The following is a 16240-nucleotide window of genomic DNA, read 5'->3' as shown; positions in this document are numbered from 1 at the left end:
CACAAGTAACTTTTAATCAGTCTAACTGTACTGTCTAGTTTCAATTGTGTAAAAACGAAAACAAAAAAAGACATATCAAATATTTACTATAAACATTCATCACTTTTTTTACCCTTGAATAACTGGCCATGCAGAAGTGATGGAGGTAGCAGAATAAGAATAAGGATTGTCAAATATATCTGAAACATATACAATATAAAACTTCTTAATTTTGAAATTCTGTTTTCTTTGATCTATAAGAGCTACTGTATTTTACTGCAGAGAGATTTCATTGTACTAACAATGCTAATTATACAATACTATTGACTCTATTATTTCTCTTCTATTTAGGTTTAGATACCAAACGTTCAAGAAAGTATTTACTGGAACAGCTTTGTGCGATTGGTTGATGAGAGTTGGATTAGCTTCTGACAGATCTGAAGCTGTTTCATATGGGCGACATTTGGTTCTCGGTAGAGTAATAACTCACCTTACCAGTGAACACAATTTCCATGATGCTCCATATTTTTATAAATTTTTAGATACATTTGATTATGTTAGCTGTTAATGAGTTTGGGAAAAAAACACTACTTATCCCACAGACTTTTTAAGATTGTGTTGTATCAATTCTTATTGAAAGAGAATCAAAATCTTGATCAGATCTTCTTTTCTGTTCAGTTGGAACTTATTCTGATTGAATTAAAACAAAATGTCAAAGTGATATTACTTATGAAGTCACATCATCATTTTCCACATACTTTGGTTACAGGTTTAGTCCCATTGTCAGCACAAATTCAGTTCTCTGTGTTACATCTAATATCAGTTTCCTACTATTGAATGTCCTACTCTTTGCTATTATTAAGTCTCAGTATTGTATCACTTTCCTTGAACTGAATATTCAAAGATGTTACTTCATGTCAGTTCAATTTGTATTTTTTTGGGTGTCTAGAGTTGTAACTCACTTATGCTAGTCTTCTTTTGACTTCATTGGTTCGCCACATTGACTGGTTGAATCAGAAACTTACTCAACTACTGTTATTTTTTAACCCAATATTTATTATAATCAAATGTGGACATTACTATACTTAAGGTATTATAATGCCTTTTTTTTCTTTGACTGTATGAAATATTTATTTCCTTGTAATTGATTCTGTGAATTCAGATGTTTATTGATATTATTTTATCAATGTGCCATAATAAAAAAAAAAGGCTTATTTTTAAATATGGTAATGAGATTAAATTATAATTTACAAATGTTTCTTTAAAAAGCTGTTCAAACACAGAACATTATTTGTTAATAACCAAAATGCTATTTAATAATAAAAAGGATTAATTTTAACATTAATAAATTGTGTTGCTTATGTCAATAGTACAGAATTGACTAGCCATTTATTAGTGCACATTTACTTGTGTTAGAAATCAAATCATGAAAATATGGTTTGCACTGAAGTCTAACTAATGTATTTTTTTTTTAGAAATAAGAAATGTTGTTTGTAAAAGCACTTATCTTAAAATTTAGCTATGCTACCATTTCATAAATATATACACAGAGTTTCTTGAGATGCATGAAAACTTGTTTCTTTTTGAAGTGTAATTGTTTTATAACCACACTTTAGAAAGTGATACATATTAAAATAGTTTTTTGGAATAATTATGATGTCCATAAATAATTGTCAAGTTTTAAAGACCCACAGGGTAAACTTTTTAAATTAAGATTTCCATGTCATTAAGTTCCATTGAATGTAGCTTTTTTTTTTTTTACTTTTTACTGATAAATATATTCTTAATACAAGAGTAAAATGGCTGTGTATTTCACCTTTTACATAAAATATATAATAATGTATTTATTATGAATCTCTTTTGTGTCATGTCTGAATTCTTTGTGTTTTCATGAAAGATTTTTTTTTTTTCATTTATCTTAAGAATAAATCGACTGCAAAAAATAATATATGTTAATAGTTATATTTGTTACTTTGGACATCTAAAGACTGAAATTCTTTTGTTTACACAGCTACCAACATCCTTTATAACCTATTTGCATTGGGGATTATCAAAGGGAAATTACTGAAGTCCACACCTTCAGCTAAAAAGAATGTTTTAAGACATTTAAATCTGACTTAGCCAGTTGTTTTTCAGTCTGCAGAGCAAAGCATAGCTCAAAACTATTATGACTATAGAAACCTTATTTTATATAATTTTATTTATATCCTGACATATTTCCTGGTTGGTTATGGCCTCTTTCAGTTGCAAAGCAACTATGGATTATATCATAGAAATAAGAAGAATGCTTGGGCATTAGCTATGGTTGGAATGACATCACCTACACAATAGTTCTGTCCTCTCCATGCAATTGTTAGTTTGGGGTCAGCAGGATCTGCCATGGTGTAGCACTGCAAACTACCTAAGGGTCAACTCACAAAGCCTTTCCCTGTTTAGGTAGGCAGCAGAAATATTAGTGAGTTTTCCAGGTAGGCAGCAGAAATATTAGTGAGTTTTCCTTCTCCTAGCTGCCTGCCCAAAACTTAGTGGCTTACCCATCTTTGCCCCTTCTTCTGTAAGTGAAAACAGTTTCTCCAGACTCAATATTTGAGCCACACAAGAAGGCCAGGAGTTGGACAGGTCGTCAGAGGCTATTTGAGAGGCATTCCATTGGTTTCATATGAATAAACCCCCCCGTCTTAGTTTTTTTTTAGTTGTGTACAGGCATCCTCCATTAATGGGTGCAAATTATCCTACCAGAGTATTTAGTTGTGTATGAGTGATACTTTTTACTCGTCTTAATTGGTTGTGATGCCAACAATAATAACACTACTAGTATTACTCGTGTCAAAAAGTTCTGAAATATTTGGTAAGCTTTGTAATAGAAGTTTTAGACACATAATTTTGATTTAATCATTGGAGTAATTTTGACATGTCTTGAAATCATGTTCCAAAAAATGATTATTTGCTTGATTGAGAAATTATTTTGACTAAAGCAGACTATATATAAGACTTTATTATAAGACAATACCTCTTCATAAATAATGCAATTTATTTTGTTTCATATCTGCAAGGTTTTCTGTATACATTCAGATTGTTAACAATATAACCAAAGGTCAGGCTTTCACCACTATACATATATATATATATAAATATAGAGCAGCCTTGCAGTAGTGTTTATATACCAGAGAAAATAGAATAAACCAGAATCACTATAAGTGGCTACTGAACAAAAGGTTAGAATTATGCCATTAATGAGAAAACAGACAATTGTTTTAATAAAAGTTCTCTGGGGGCAAATTAAAAAACAAAAGAGAAATTAGTAATGATCACTGGTAAATACTAACTTGCACTAAACAGACTGAAATAACTTTTTTAATCTGTAAAAAAAAAATATTAGTATTGAAGTCCATAATGTAACAGCAATTGTATTAATTTAGCCTAATGTCTATAGCAATGGTGTAAAATAAAAAATTATTTTAGTATGAATTAATTTTAAAATTATGTACAACAGAAGAAGTGCCCTCTTTTTAAACAATAACAATGCAGAGGTGAGATTAAATTATTAAGTTTCATTCTGTGTAATTCAAGGCACGCATCCACAAGAAATTGGTTATCATCAATGCTGCATCGCACAGATAAATAATCCCTGTACCAAAGTGTTTTGGTTTTTTTTATTAAAAAAAAGTTCTAAAAGTTAAATCAGCAAATGGCAGAAAAATATTTCTTAGCGTGCAGCTGAAATATCAAACTAAAGGCTCAGACCCAAAAAAAAGATGACCATATTGATATGTTAAGGTTAGAAAAAAGAAGTAAAATCATGAGGATATCCTAAGGTGACAGCTACATGCAAAATTGTACAGTATCTAAATTCATGACACAGCATTCAATCTTACTTATATTATTAGAACAGAAAATGTATGTCTTCAGCAAACACAAAAAACTTAGAATAAAAAATATATTTATATATAAATTATTACCACATCTTTGACTCATTCAATAGCAAGTTTCAGATGGGAATTATGGAAAGCAATTGTGTTAAAAATTAATCATAATTCCAGTGTATATATCAACAACAAATCAAGTTAACTATACAACTTGCTTCTCAATGTACAATGTCAGTGTACACTGTTCTATTGAATACATCATCAATAATTCCTTTGGGTTTTACTGCAATGTACACAAAACAATGTTTCAACAATTATTATATTAATAAAAAAAAAAGATAATACATGGAATGGGCAAAAGAGTTTGTATTATTGAATTGGGTCAGCACACCAAAGTTTTTTGAGTTGTTTGTTTTTATATAAGCTAATGACACTATTAACAATTAATAAAACAACATATGTGATTTATACTTTTAATGCAATAAGGTAAATCTTAAAGAGACATAGTGAATACTGTCTAACATATCAAATGATCGATCTTAAAAAAAAACGCACACACAGACTGAGAGCAGGCAGGCTGAACAAAAACATATTTAATTTTAAACTAGAATGTCATCTCAACTGTATTCAAGTCATTTCAATGGAGATTAGTTTGGCTTGATTAGAGGTTCAATTTTGTTCCAGTTAAACTTGAGCTCTGACAGAGCAAATAGCTTACAATGATTTTGAAACATGCTGTAAAATGTATCATGAGACTGCCTTGATACTTGTCAGTTCTATACAATTATAAGACTCTAGATTACAAGTATATACAAGAACATTTCACAAAATCATACAATTGTTAATGTTGTATCTTCTGTCTGTAATACTAATGCATGTCTAGAAAATGTTATGGTTTTAAAATAGTGCAAGCCTTCTAGTGTCAGTTTAACAATGAAAATATAATTGGCTAAATGTCAATTTAATAAAACCATTGCCTGCACCAGGAAGCATAAAATGATCAATTTGTCATCCTCTTCAAAGTGTTAAAAACATCAGGAATGAAAATATCTTTCTAGTTAGACTGAACAAGACTGTGATCAAGGAAGAAAAAACATCAACTAAATCTACAGACTAATACAAATCCCAAAATAAAAAAAAAAGTTTCAAATACTATTAACATAAATTATAAATTTTCAATGTGAAAAAAACTCAATATCACTTAAATTTTCTTTTTTTTAAACTCAATGCAAATTATGAAATAAACGCCTTGTGTTCTAATTGGAAATTTGCCAGATAAATTATTTGTATGGTTTTCATTTTAATTTAATGCTTAAAGTAGGATAACGATTTATCCCCAACCCCCCCCCCCCCCCCCCCAAATCCCACCAAAAAAAGTAATATATTCTATAGCCTTACAAAAGATACAATTATAGCTAACTAGAAATACTTGCAATAAAGTTAAGAATACATACCAAAATGCATATGCCTGACATTTTCTTTTATAAGATACTAACAAAATAAAAAGAAACATAATTAAAACAGGACACTATGTATTTTAAATGTATCATTAATTAGATCTAGTACTATAATTACAACAATCATACAAAAATATAATTAAAAAAAACAAAACACATCAACTCCTAATGTAAAACATTAAGAACAAAGTGAGCAACATAAATCACAGTTAGATACACAGTCACACTTCATGGGCTGTAAGTTCATTCAAATTATTGCCTATTTACTGACATTTCAGCTATCTGATAACTCTGTTATAAGACTATTTCCATAGAGATCTAAATCCTTAGTTTAAAAGATGCAAGACTCAATGAATAGGTTCATGAGAATAAAAAATGTCCTTGATTCATTGAAGAACAGGCTACAGTTGTAGACCATTTACTCCTATAACATGTTTGACTTTCTGATATAATGAACACAAAATATAACAACAAAAAAAAACAGTGAAGTTTAGATGTTTACCAAAAAAAATTAAAATAAATAAATAAAATTAATCAATAACTAACCAATGCATTTTGAGAATAAACAGTAGTTTAAAAATATTAAATATTTGCAATATACATTTTATTGCAAATGTTATTTATTAATACAGTTTGTTTTCAAAATAAACTAGATCAAAACATAATTTGCTTGCATAAATTTGCTCTATATAATAGAGAAGAAATGCAGTGAAGAAAACTACAATTCAGCTTACAAATTCCAAAAAATGCTCTTTCTGAATAACTCTGCTACAAAAAATTTTTTTAAATATTTATATTTTAAAAAGGGGTTATCTTAAAAAAAAAAAAAGAAATTTCAAAACCCTTCATCTTGAAAGTTGCCAAAGTGTTTGACTGCAAATCAATGTATGCGAGGGGGCTCTGGAGGAGGTGGCCTGCTGCGAGCTGTAAATAAATGGATTACGTTCACTATTAGTACTGACACATCATTAAAATCAAGAGCACTAAATAACACTAGATATAATGTGTTTAATAATACAATACTTTAACAGCCATTATTTAGATGCTGTTATCTTTTATTAACAGCTACAGAATTAACCATTTACAAATATTCAAGCTAGTGTTGACTGGTTTAATTTCTACTTACCAGAATTTTTAGGATTTTTACTGGGGTAAACTTTGTGCTGTTTGCTAAAAGGTTCAGGGGGTGGAAACTCATTGGATGGGTGAAATCGAAATCTTGCCTCGAAGTCTAGAAATCAAAATAGAAAGATTACAAATAAGTCAAGATCTGAAGTTGATGCTTTAGCAAAATGTAGACATATTCACTCTGTTTTAGCATACATACTGTAAACTCATTTAGTTTTAAAGAGACATCCTACATTACAATACATGAAGTTCTGGATAGCAAGCCTAATTCATTTCTGAACAGAGCTTGTATATATGTCAAAGCAAATTATAATGTCAGTAGTATTTGTTGACTATTTTTGGTATCAAGGTTCTGTCATAGACAGTGCTCATCATAAAGTCAATGTCCTCATATTGATCAAGCATATAATTGACATAAATATGAAACCCACTTAATTGTTTGATTTCGCTTATTGTATACAGATATTGAGGGAAATCACATGATTAGAAATGCCTAGGATCGCCACATTAGTAAACCCACTGATTCTTCTTCAAAGCAACAGTCCAAATCTTAGGAGAATGAATACAGAAAAAGTATTATCAACTTCTATCCTAGACACTGAACTCTTTCAATAATTTCTTACTTGGCAAGATAAGTTCTACATTCATCACATTCCAATGTGTGTTTGAAAACTATGTATAGAACCCTAGGATAAAGATGCCTAAACAAAAGGTGATCTCAATACAATACCATCTTTACTTGCTCATTGACTGTATTAATGAAATTTTCCCATGACCACAGGTATAGCACTAATCAAGCCTGCACTTGTCAAATTTTAACCTAGGACCTTGAATATCAGTGAACTGATTAATCCGTATATGTCCCTCAGATTTCACCATGAGCCTACATTTTATTTATTATGTGCTAAATGTTTTCATAGCACATTGAGCCTATATTTTCTTTGTGCTAAATGTTTTCATAGCACATTAAGCCTATATTTTCTTTTTATTAAATATTTTCATACCACATTAAGCCTACATTTTATTTGTCTATTATGTTTTCATAGCACCTTGAGCCTACATTTTAATTTGTCTATATATAGATATTTTATTTGTGTTAACTGTTTTCATAGCACCTTGAGCCTACATTTTATGTGTCTATATATAGATATTTTATTTGGGTTAACTGTTTTCATAGCACCTTGAGCCTACATTTTATTTGTCTTGTATGCTTTTATAGCACTTGAGGTTTGACTTTTAAGAGGTAAGAGTTGGCTGAACACTCTAGAAGATGCTCATTGAAATGTTTGAATCTCTGTTCAACATTTCTGAAATGTTTTAGTTAAAAGTAAGCAACAGATTTTATTTACATATTTGGAAATGGCATTAACCATTAAGACTTCATTAATGACCTCAGATATGGGTAAATGCTACTTATGTTGATATATGATCTAAAAAAAATAACTAATTCTCCCAGCACTGTACATAAAATTTCTAAATATAAAAAACAAAATGACAGTTAAATTTAAAAGCCTTGATAGACCATTTATATTCAAGTTTTTTACCTAACATTTTCAACAATATACTATTTAATGTACTAAGAAAAGTGAATTATCACTTGAAATGTATTTTGTATTTAAAACAAGGTTGTTTCTAGAAATTAAAGTTGGAATGAAAAATGCATAATACTTTAAATCCTTTGTCATTAGAAAAAATGAAAGTTTACATTAAAAAAAAAAAAAGATACAGAGTAAAGTAAGGGCATCATTGTTAAATCATAAAGTAAGATTATTTTTCACACCAGAAAGTACTCAAGCTTTAATACTGATTCATTTAATCTACTTTTATTTTGGCTGTTCCTGTAGCAAAAAGCAACCACTGTCTTTCTGCTGGCTCTGTCAGATCAAAACTAAAAGTGCCAGGTTCTCTGAATACAAATGTTTTTAAAATTAGGTACGGCATGCACTTTGTAAGAAAATTATAATAAATACAATTCATATTTTACTATTAATTGTGCTAAAAATATTTGCAACAGATATTTCTTGTCTGCAGAAAGTGTGCTCTTGTTTGTTTTGTTTTTTTAATTAAATCTGAACATTATGTGAATGTTTGTATAATAAACATTTAAGCAAGATGAAAAAGGCAGTTTGGTACTTGTTTTAAAAACCAAATGCACTTGTGAACATAAGATCTCACTAGTTGTAAAAGTTGTAATGAATACTATTTTTTTTTATAAACATAAATGTATGCAACTAAATATTTTTAAAATCTAATTGTTAAAATGTTCTATTAAATGGTATCTAGATCATATCTGGATATTACTATTCTTTAGTTAAGTGATGCCCAAATACGGCCCGCGGGCCACATCCGCACGCCGAAACGTTGGCAAAATGTGAAGAAAATCCTCTCGTAAAAAAAAGGTTTGAGAAAAAAAGTATCTTTCTCTACATTGGGATAAATGGATTGGTACCGATAATAATATTTTGTTTTATACAGATAGAGTGGCTCTTTTAAAGGATATAAACAGCTTTGTGAAATCGAAAACATAAATAAATAAGGCTGCATTTTTTGGATTAAGACGCCATTGCTAGATTTCACCTAGAAAAGAGGATTGATGAGAATATTTATGAAAAAAATAAAAATTCCTAAGGCGAATGGGTAAAAAGGTGTTTTCTAGCAATAATGGAAGAACTGTGTTCTGAAAAAAAAGAATCCTTTTGACGTTGTCAACATTTCTCTTGACAATACAAGGCGAGAGAAAGACATGGGTAGATATCTCCATTCAAATATAACAGACAAACCAGTTTTCAAATGGTTTTTTTTTTATTGCCGCTGACAAGTCTATAAACATATCTGATACCGCTCAAAATCTTGGTATTTATAGTGGTAAAAAAAAAAACCAACAGTTTTGAAATCATAGAAGTTAGTAGCTATGAGGAGCATGCATGGGACCACCACTAGCAAGGTGCTGTCAAAACAATCAAATAAATCTCAACAATCTCAGAGGATCTTTTTCTTGCTTGGGAGATATTAGTGAGAGTGACTTCTGATGGTGTCAGAAATATGGTTGACAGCAAGAGTTATTATAAAAAGTTTAGTCAAATGGAAGCGAGACTTTGTGGCTTTATTGAATTATTCACCAACAAAATCTATGTGGCAAGCTGTTCTGTCTGGACCATGTGATGATGGTCATGTTCAGATTGAACAAAGTTTGTCGTTTCGAAAATCCATCTGCGGCCAATGTGTCGACTTCCCAGACAGAGCTGCAACAGGAACTGATTGACTTACAAAGCTAAACATCCCTGCTTGACAAATTTCAAGTGATTTAGATAATGGATTTCTACTCTGTGTAGCTTGCAGAAACATTTCTAAATCTTTTAAAACAAGTGTTAAGGATGATAGCAAGAATTATTTATTTGTGAGAACAAACCTTTTCAGTGATGAATAGGCTGACATATTACTTAATCCTCTCACGGACATATTTTAGATTCAGGGCTCTAACTCGGCGTATTATCTATGCAGCCTGATGTTGGAATAGGATAAACTTTCATGAATCTATTAAGTACTAGATTCAATGTTTTTTTTTATACAAATGGTTCATTGTCTATTATGGGGTTTTTTTTTGTTTTTTTTTACTGTTTTGTTGATGTGGCCCGCGAGACGATTGTCAGAAATTAAAGTGGCTCAGCGACTGAATAAGGTTGAGCATCACTGCTTTAGTTCATAGTATTCACAAAGGTTTGTTTGATGATGCATATCAACAGTTGTAAATAATACATATATATATATATATATATGTAAAATTTTTAAAAAGTAGTTTAAGACCTCTTAGTTCCATCTTAGCCCATAATATTTCTTAGTATAATTACTTATTCAAAATTATAAGGTAAATAAAATTTTAAAGCCAATATAGCAGTTACTCAGGCCTAGAACAAGTGTTAATTTAAATTAAAATTAAGCATGTTTATATTAATTTATTGGGCTTGTTCATTAATTAACATTTTGTGTAAAACCCTCAATATTTACCATTTATAGTATGTATACTCACCATCTCCACCTGAGCCCCAATTGCCAGAGGATCTGTTTCTAGGTGTTGATGGAGCCTGAATTGGTGGTGGAGGTAATCCACCTCTGACAGTTCCACCACTATTTAAAGGAGGAGGCTTTCCACCAGCTCTGCCTATAGTGCCACCTGACATTGCCGATGTTGTCCTATTTGGAGGTGGTGGTGGAGCAGCTCCTCTATTGGGAGGCGGTGGTGGATTATTTTTGTTATTAGGCAATGGAGGAGGTGGTCTGGAAGGACCAACAGACGGGCAGATGCTCTGACCTCCATTTGACGGTGGAGGTGGAGGCGGTAATGGGCGCCCAATCATACTGTTAGGTCGACCAGCATTTGATGGTGGCGGCCTGCTGGGGGGTGGAGGGGGCAATCCTGATGGGATAGGAGGGGGTGGCGTCACCCCACTTGCTGGGGGTTTAGGCACTGAAGGCAAAGTTCTGGCCTGCTGTGGCTTAGAAGCTAATCCAGCAGCTAATTTACTTGTTGAGGAGTGTGATGAATCTGTTTCATCTTCATCCATTGACAAAGAAGCTCTTCCTAAAGTATTATTCATCCTGTTTGCTAGTGGATTAGGCAGACCATTGCTGGGTTTGTTAGCACTTGAAGGGGGTGGAGGAGGTCCTCCAAATTTAGGTTTGTTTGTACTTGGAGGAGGAGGAGGTGGTGGTCCACCATTAGATAATTGGTTGTCATTGTCATTCTTGGTTGCATGATGTGTTGGTCCATTTGAAAGAGAACCAGGTGGTTTAAGAGCAGGACCTCCTGGACCACCTAGAGAAGTAAATACAAATTGTGTACAAAATTATCTTCTAAGAAAAAGTGCAAGATGATTGACAAAATATTTAAGTTTCATCACTAACATAAAATTTCTTAACAACAAATTCAAAATATTAAACCTTACTTTTGGCTTGTCCTGAAGGCTTCAGTTTGGGCATCCCACCAGCAAAAAGCCCTCCAAGTTGTGGTCCACCTGCACCTCCAGAAGAGCCTCCACCTCCTCCTGGACCACCACCACCACCACCACCACCAGTTTTAGCACCTGTGTAAAGAAAAGATTTAAGTAAAATCATACTTGAGAAGAATAATGCTTACAAACAATCTAAGCACCTTCATCATAAAGAAATAATTGTTGACAATCTGGTTGGAAATCAAGGTACTTTGAGCCACTATCTTTGAAATTTTTTATTTTTTTTTAAATTACACTATACATATAAATAAAATATATTTAAACCTCTTGATACACCCTTGAGTTTGATAAAGAAACTTTGTTTCTGTTCATTATAAATAAATAAGAGTCATTTTACTTCCTCTCCTGAGTTCCTTTTAAATATTTTGTTATTGTATGAATATTCTGTTTCAAATTAACAAGAAAAAATATATACAATTTAGTAATTCCGTGTCTAGAGAAAAAAATATTGACCACCTGGCATGAAAATATTATATTAAATTAGAAATATACTAAAAATTCACCTACTACCAAAACTAATATCCAATTATTAACAGATTTTCTTTGATATACAAGGATAGATAGCATGGATGGACTGAGGGTGTAATGTTATCAAATGTTTTTATAACATTCTGAATTATCTTTGTCTTTAGACTCAAAGAAATACTGAAGATAAGTACAGGAAAGCACTCCCTTATGGTGACAAAATAATTTACACACCTGTAATCAACTACTGCCAGCAATCTAAATTTAGACATTGAAGTGACAAATAAAAATAAAAAAGGGTTCTGCAGCCACGGAAAAAACAAAATACTAGTCTACAATGACAGTGTAGTGACCTATCTTCAAGATTGTGAGAACTGCCAGAACTGGTCATGCATCAAGAGAATAGAATGAACAGTTTTCAAATGCACTCCCTATGAGGCATTATGTGCATCTGCTGGAGGATTGTCTCCAATCAAGGAATTTCAAAAATGGCCAACACACCCTATATACTCTTTTAGCACAGAGAAGACTATAGAGTATAATGGCTCGGACATGTTACCTGCATGCCAGATGGAAGCATTCTCAAAGACATCCTTTATGCTGAGATTACTGAGGGAGTCAGACCTAAGGGACACCCAAGACTAATCTACAGAGATGTCTGCAATCATGACCTCAGGACTACTGACACCAATGAAAGTATATGGGTGAACACTGCCCAAGATCAGACAGCATATTATATTTAAACTGTGCATGCTGGTATGGCCCTCACCAAGAGCAAAAAGATAGGTGGCCTTAAACAAGAGAAAGTAAGCTGCCTTATCAGATAGCTCTAAAACAATGCATGTAACTTAGAACAGTTAACATTCACATCATATACCTTTGATTTATTTTTTAATAGGGAAAGGGTGGTAGATAATATTGTAGTTCTTTGAAACACTTTTTAATATATATGCAAAAGACTCACCTGATAAAACTGGAGCACTACGATCATTTGTTACAGTTTTCTTTAATCTTGCTCCTTGATGAATTTGTCCTAAAAGTGCTGAACGATTGGGAGTGCCTGATGGTTTTGTTCCTCCTCCTGATAGTGGAGGAGGTGGAGGACCAGGGGCTGGGGGAGGGGGTGGAGGTGGGGGTGGCATCTTTTAGATGATGCAGTTATAACTGTGAATAAAAAGATGAAAATATTGGTACATTGTTTTTAAAAAAAGTATATTTAAAAGTGTCACACATACACCCAAATATGCAAAGATAGGGATGGTAAAAAAAAAAGAAAAGATCCCCTTCAGACCCTGCAATCTATGGGGCAGGTGAAGTAAAGGTTATTTGTTTCTGTGGCCCACGGTTAATGACCAACCACCTTTACTTGCCGAACACAGTTTGAGAAACACTAATTTAGATGAATTTAAAATGGAAAAATAAAAAAACACTATTGTAAAGAATGCAGCCTTCTCTTGCAATGAAACACTGAACTATTACAGTTACATCTTACAGTTTTGGTATCACTGAGTATGTCTAGACTAGATTCTGGATCTATATCTATCTCTAGATTTAGTCTGTAAAAATGTAAACTAACTAGATAAAATCTAGATTTAGATAGACATCTTGACCCTCTAGATATACTAACTGATTACTTTCAGACAATCACTAGACATTTTTCCAATGCTAAATAATGTCAGGACATCCTCAAACACTCAATGGACAGCTTTAATTGTATAAAATTTGCATACAATATACTTTCATTGTTTTTTTAAATAAATTTAAATTTTTTCAGTAAATCTTTAAAAGGAAAGGTGGCCTTAGAGGGCAACGAGTGAGGAGATTCTCTTGTCACTGTCAATTTGGAAACCAGACCAGTTCTCATAAACATGACTTGTTAGTCAATCAATAAAAGCTCTAAATATTATTGGTTTCGAGATACTACATTGCCAGTTCCTAAGTTTTGTAACAATAATCTGGCCTACAGAGTGATAAGGGTATGGTAAATAATGTGAGTAAAGCTGCCTTATTAAACAATGCTTTTTTGCTCCATTTTGGCTAGACCTAGAAAAAAATGAAAACATCTATAAAGTCATCATCTATTGGTCTATAAAATTAGATATGTTGCCAAGTTTCAATTCCCATTGTTAAAATAAAATCTTTAGAATGTCAAGATGGGTGGGGTATCCAAGCCAAAGTGTATACCTTATCAAATTTTTTCTGACAACAATATTCGAAAACCTTGTATGCCATATCAAACAAAATATATATATATATTTTAAAAATATTTTAATCATCTGATACTTTCATTTCTAGTCAAGTGAGAGGTGAACTACCATGTGCAAAAGTAAAAAAAAAAGAATAATTGCCATAGATATGACAAGGTGAAAATTCAAAATTTAACTCCCGGGCCCACATATTACACTTGCCCAATGTCAAGGCCCCACATCCTACTGAGACCTATCATTTTATTTTTTTGAAGGCCTGAACACTGACCTGCAATATCATTTATAACGTGTGGGCAGTAATATTATATAATAAATAGTCTAGATCTATATCTTATTAGATTTTCTTATCTTATTAATACAGACGATGCTTAAAAAAAGATGATTACGTCCCATGTGTGTTCCTAGGTCAATCTAGTCAAGCATGTTAACCATGACTTAAATTCTGCCAAGTCATTGGTGTTCCTAGCTGACTCAGACAACCCATTCCTTGCTCTAATAGCACTAGGGAAGAAGGAGCTTTTACTTTTGTACAAATGTATCCTAGCATATGGAACCATGAATGTGCCTTTAAATGCCTTTATCTTTGTGTCTTTCTGAGTATTTTATTACAATATTACTAATTATTAGGTTTTGTTTTTGTATTATGGTTTGGTAGTTTAGTGTTTTATGTATAATTGCTACTTTACTTCTATCCTGAAGGCTTTCTAAATTTACTATTTAGTGATTTCGCTAAAAAAAAAAAAAGGTGTTACTCTACTCTAGTGTCTCTAGTCAACTCTACTGACCAATGCTTAATCATTGAAACTAGAATTCTTAAGTCTAAATCTAAAAGTTTAAGACTAAGACTAGTAAGACCAGACTGAGACTCTCTCTAGTCTCTACTCTAACTCTTAATCTTTTTTTTTAAAGGTCTAGATTAAAGTTTATCTAGAAATCAGAAATAGGAATCTACTTTAACTTTATCTGTTTCTCTACATAATTCTACTCTAGATCATAGATTAGATCAATTAGATGATAGATCTGCTCAACTAGACTAGAATAACAGATTTATTCTACATCTAGACTAGATTTTAGTCCTCATTTCAGAATCAAATGATAACATGATCATAAGTTTAATAAAGTTAACATAAAACAACATCAACATGTTTTATTTTATCTTTATAAAACTTTATTCTCATTTTGATCTCGTAATCTCGTTAAGTCAAGTGTGTTAAGTAGAATCTAGATCTAGATCTAGATGTCTAGAATAAGTTTTATTTTTTAGCCAGTTTGAGTTTACTGTTTAGTTTAGCCTTAAGTTTAAGGAAGGAACGTGTGACAAACATGAAACGAAAACCTACATTAAATTTCTTACAATCAAAATATCAACTTTTATCTCTGATTTTATCATAATGTATAGAAATCTACATAATCATGTAGAAATATCAACAATGTAATTTTTCTCTTCCTGTTTTAATGTAGATCTAGATATAACTTTAGAGAAACAGGAACTCATTCACATCAAAATGGCGTTAGCCACGCATGCGTACTAAATTTTTACCTCTATTGACATAAGGGCAGGATAGTTCAAAGTGCACAAGTTCAAACTACTTTGTTTGGTCGAAAAAAATATAACTAAAATGAGTGCGTCTTTAATGAACATTAATTAAATCAATGTGGGGAGAGAAGGTGTCTGAGTACCAATTCGAACAACATATTTTATAGGCCTAGTAAAGTCGTTTACAATATATAGATCTACGCCTATGTTTTTTTTTTCCATTGCTACTAGATTTAAATAGATCTATGATTCATTTACTTATTCAATAGGCATGAATGCATGATTAGGCCCTATATATGTGATGACCGCCTCCTGCTAAGGGCTACCTGTTGTTGTTTTTTTCCTTCAAAGTTGATTCAACTTGTTTCTATTTTACCAGATCAGGAGTTCTCTGGGCAGTCTTTGCAAGATCGAGTCTGGCTACTTCTGTAATTAATAACTAACAGTCTGGAAAGTCACGTTTTGCAAAAAATATGTTAATGGAACGTAAGAAGGCGCAACACATAAAAAAAATATTAAAAAACGGGAACGACTACAAACACGCGATCCAGAATCGTGTAAATGACATTGAAGAAAAATCCTGTTCGCTACA

The 16240-nt window shown here is 31.8% G+C and overlaps 2 protein-coding genes across 14 annotated transcripts in view; one reads left to right on the top strand and one right to left on the bottom strand.

The window, feature by feature from the left end:
* LOC106058134 (integral membrane protein GPR155-like) overlaps positions 1–1154 on the top strand; it is a 43494-nt gene extending 42340 nt beyond the window's left edge. For 8 of the 11 annotated variants that reach the window (XM_056026500.1, XM_056026481.1, XM_056026508.1 and 5 more), the window contains one exon: positions 331–1154. In XM_056026500.1, coding sequence (XP_055882475.1) covers positions 331–547 — 217 coding nt within the window. In that variant the 3' untranslated portion in view covers positions 548–1154. The remainder of the gene's footprint in view (positions 1–330) is intronic. The other 3 variants (XM_013215513.2, XM_013215512.2, XR_001215980.2) reach the window with 2 other exon arrangements.
* A 1838-nt stretch (positions 1155–2992) lies between these two features.
* On the bottom strand, positions 2993–15623 carry LOC106058135 (WAS/WASL-interacting protein family member 1-like). Of its 3 annotated transcripts, none has more exons than XM_013215515.2 (6): positions 15452–15623; positions 12869–13068; positions 11374–11511; positions 10458–11243; positions 6429–6533; positions 2993–6226 (listed from the first exon to the last, which is right to left on the bottom strand). In XM_013215515.2, the coding sequence occupies exons 2-6, from the start codon at positions 13044–13046 to the stop codon at positions 6183–6185; spliced, it is 1251 nt and encodes a 416-aa protein (XP_013070969.1). In that variant the 5' UTR covers positions 13047–13068; positions 15452–15623; the 3' UTR covers positions 2993–6182. The 3 variants fall into 3 exon arrangements, with proteins under 3 accessions (XP_013070969.1, XP_013070970.1, XP_055882435.1); XM_013215516.2 differs by having other exon boundaries at positions 15466–15623; XM_056026460.1 differs by lacking the exon at positions 2993–6226 and having other exon boundaries at positions 6421–6533.
* Between the last annotated feature and the right edge of the window lie 617 nt (positions 15624–16240).

Source organism: Biomphalaria glabrata, chromosome 1 (assembly GCF_947242115.1).
Source record: "Biomphalaria glabrata chromosome 1, xgBioGlab47.1, whole genome shotgun sequence".
NCBI lineage: Eukaryota > Metazoa > Mollusca > Gastropoda > Planorbidae > Biomphalaria > Biomphalaria glabrata.
The sequence above is the reverse complement of the archived record's forward strand: the minus strand, read 5'-3'. Positions and strand labels throughout refer to the sequence as shown.